The sequence below is a fragment of the Myotis davidii genome, unplaced genomic scaffold, assembly GCF_000327345.1.
Source record: "Myotis davidii unplaced genomic scaffold, ASM32734v1 scaffold991, whole genome shotgun sequence".
NCBI classification, from domain to species: domain Eukaryota; kingdom Metazoa; phylum Chordata; class Mammalia; order Chiroptera; family Vespertilionidae; genus Myotis; species Myotis davidii.
The window spans coordinates 277,237-280,834 of NW_006283137.1; the positions used below are offsets into that span (position 1 = coordinate 277,237).

The 3,598-nt window shown below is 65.8% G+C and overlaps 1 protein-coding gene across 1 annotated transcript in view; it reads right to left on the bottom strand.

The window, feature by feature from the left end:
• DNAH17 (dynein, axonemal, heavy chain 17) overlaps positions 1-651 on the bottom strand; it is a 107,024-nt gene extending 106,373 nt beyond the window's left edge. The window contains 1 exon segment of the mRNA XM_015562672.1: positions 324-651. Coding sequence (XP_015418158.1) covers positions 324-651 — 328 coding nt within the window.
• Positions 652-3,598: the final 2,947 nt, after the last annotated feature.

The window sequence follows — 3,598 nt, forward strand, 5'->3', positions numbered from 1 at the left end:
TGAGCAGGAGCAGAGCCGCTTTTGGGCGGGTGACCGATCCCCGTTCTCCAGGGTCTGAGTCCCCCCTCCCCGGCCGAGGGCCCCTCATCAGCTGACGGCAAACGCTGCCCGGGGGCCAGCAGGGCACACTGACCGGCACTCCTCCTCGAACCAGCAGCAAAGGGAATGGCTTCCTTCCCTCAAACGGCTCCAACTGCCACAGAACCCCAGGTCCCCTCGGCTCTGGGGCTTCTAGAACCTTCTGGGGACCTGAGTGACTGGCGGTGGAGCAGAGGACAGCCCTCTGCTCCTGCCGAGGAAAGGCCCGGATGTGACGTCTCCACCTCCACCCGCGGGGCGGCTGGGCCAGATGTCCCCGTAGATGAGCGACCCCTTGATGTTGGTCTTGCTGATGTTCTCCGGCTTCTTCTTGATGAAATAGACGCCCTTGGTCTTCAGGGCGGCGGGGAAGCCCAGGCAGGGCACGATCATGCCGGCCGTGTTGAGCGTCAGCACCAGCACCAGCACGTCGGGCTTGTCGAAGAACTCGGTGAACAGCGCCAGGCTCTCCTCGGCGCCCAGCAGCTTGCCCCACTTGTCGGGCTTGAACCGGAGGAGCAGGGCGGCGATGCCCTCCAGGTACTCGAAACGCGCGTCCGGCGTGATGGTCATGCTGACGGCACCTTCCACCAGGGCCCTGGCCAAGGGACAGGCGCTCGATTAGTCACCTCCTGCACCCCCCCGCCCCCTCCCGCAACTGGGGATGGAGCCCAAAACCCGGCATGTGCCCGACCGGGAATTGAACTGTGACCTCCTGGTTCCTAGGCGACGCTCCACCACGGAGCCACGGAGCCACGCGGGCCGGGCTGGACTTGGTCATTTCATGCTTCACCTCCTCTGAGGGGCGGTTTGCAACACGAGAGCGAGGTCTTAGCCCGGCCCCTTCCACCAGAATCAGTCCCAGGTCTGTGTCCCAGACACAGAGGGTCAAGCATGTGAGGTGAGGCCGTGGCAGGGGCCCAGGGACCCCATGGCTTTCAAGCCGCAGCGCCCGGCTCCGGGTGCTCTGCCCAGCGCGCTGCAGCCCCACCGAGTGAAGGTCACAGAGAGGGCCCCACGCGGTCCAGGGGCACAACAGACCGTCTGACACGAATCCACAGTCCACGCTGCAGAGGCCGCAACGAGGCCTCGCAAATGGCCTGATGGGAGCTTTGTTGGCCGAGCTACCTGAGATCACCCGCCAGGGAGGCCCCGGTGGGGCATTGTTCCTTCCCTCCCTCCCTCCCTCTCTCCCTCCCTCCATCCCTCCCTCCCTGCCTCCATCCCTCCCTCCCTTCCTGCCTCCCTCTCTCCCTCCTGCAGTCACAGCCCCCACAGCTCACCCTCCACTCCCTGTCCCCCGGAGAGCCCGTCCCCCTGCTGAGCAGTCTCAGGCAGACAGGACCCAGGATTACAATTTCAGGATGATTTCCGGGGGGGAGGAGGGGGGCTCTGGCAGACAGCGGGGGCCAGGCCATCTGGGGCTCCTCACTGGCCCAGCACGTGCTCCCTCTGCCCTCGGGGCCTGGCTGAGTTCCTGCTGCAGCGGAGACAGGAGGACAGACAGGAGGCTGGCCCAGCGGGGACTCTCGCTTCCCGAGGAGCCGGCGGGGCAGCGGGTGTCTCCGGCTCACGGGGTGTCCAGAGGTCACCGCAAGGGTAGACACTGAGGGGGCGGGGACCCTTTGTTATTTGGGGTCTCTGCCTAGCAAGCCCTGGGAGAGGCCCCACAAGTCACCCAGGGACATGGGGGCACCTCACAGAGTGGCTGCCCCCCCGTGGGGAGTGGGGACCCCACCTGAGGGCCAGAGCCTACAGCCAGGTCCTCATAGCCCCTCTGGGTCCCTGTGTGGGAAACCCTGGTCGGGAGGGGTTGGTGCCCCTGGGAGGTGAACCTTGCTGCCCACTGAGGCAGGGCAGTTGGGCTCCTAAGCCAGTGTGGCTCAGTGGATGGAGCATCAGCCTGCAGACTGAAGGGTCCTGGGTTCAATTCCTGGTCAAGGGCACGTACCTCGGTTGCAGGCTCGATCCCTGGCTCCTGTCGGGGCACTTGCAGGAGGCAACTGATGGGTGTGTCTCTCTCTCTCACATCTACGTACCTCTCCCTCTCCCTCTCCCTCTCCCTTCCACTCTCTCTAAGAATCGATGGGAAATATCCGAGGATTAACAACAACAAAGAACAAAGAAGTGGGCCAGTTGCTGGTGAAACGGATGAAAACGGGACAGACGGGCTCCGGGACGTGGTCCGTGCAGCAGGCACCCAGCACCGTGCCCGGACTCCACACCTGCAGGTGTCAGAGCGAAGCCCTCTGTCCCCACGGTGGGGTGTGGACACCCCTTGGGCTCTTCCAGGAGGCACCCTGTGAGGCCCTCGGTCCGTCTGGGGGTTGGGGGGGCCTCCCCACCCCGCCTACCTGGGTCTCTCTCCATTGGGGAGGGGCACTCCGGGGCCGGGGCTCTGCCCAGGGCTTCCCACATAGCAGCTCAGCGCCACCTACCGGATGGAGACAGCAGCACCCCTCCCTCCCCGGGAAGGGACCCCTTCTCTGGACCATCACAAATGTCTCTCGGGGTCACGGGGTCACGGTGCCGCCTCTCCACGGCCCGGCTCACAGCATCTCCTCGGGAAGCGGAGAGGGTGAGTGCCAGGCACTCCACGGACAGCCCAGCGCCCAGGCAGCGGCGAGGCTGCAGCCCGGGGTCTCCGCTACACGCCCCGCGTGGACTGGTGCTCAGGGTTCAGTGTGAGGTTCAGGGAGGGGCGGGGACACAGGGCGGGGCGGGCCTCGCACCCTGAAATGCACTTCGGATGCCATGGGTCAGGAGAGAAGGAGGGGATCAAGGTCTGGAAACGGAATTTCCTGCCTGCGATTTAACTCAGCCTGTCGGTCTCCAAATCTCCCCCCAGGACACCCATTCGGACAGGGCTCCTCGAGGGGGAGGGGGGGAGCAGAGCAGGAAGGCCTGGGGCATCTGTCACCCACCAGGTCCCCTCCCGGCCCTCCTCACCAGGCAGAGGGCTGGCGGGTGGCTCTGGGCGCTCCCCGGCCCCTATGCGAACAGACCCTCGTGGCCGCCCGCGGGCTCTTCGGGGAAAGAGCGTTTGGTTTGCCAGGGAATCGCGGGGCCTCACTCACTGGGGACCTGTCCTCGGTCCCCTTGTATGCATGGGGGGCAGGAAGGGTGCAGGTCCCCACACAGCACCCCATCACCATTAACTGGAGAGGCCTGGTGCCTCCCAGCCCCCCGCTGACTTTGGGGGACCACAGTGCTGAATCTGGGGCCTCCTTCACGTAGTCAGCCCCCCGAATGCTGAATGCTAACCCCCCTCCCCAACCTGGACCACCAGGCCCCAACCCTCGCCCAGGCTGAGCCCCCCAGCCCTGCCCGGCCACGCCCAGGGGACTCTTTGGGAATCCTCCGCCCAGAGCCCCAGGAGTTGATGTGCCCATTGGCAAGGGCAGGGCCCTGGGGGACGGAAACGTCCCATCTGTGTGGGGAACTCCGTGGCTGGTCCATGAGGACTGAGCTTCCTGAGGAAACGCAGCCCCCCGCACGCCTCCCTCCAGCCCCCGCACGC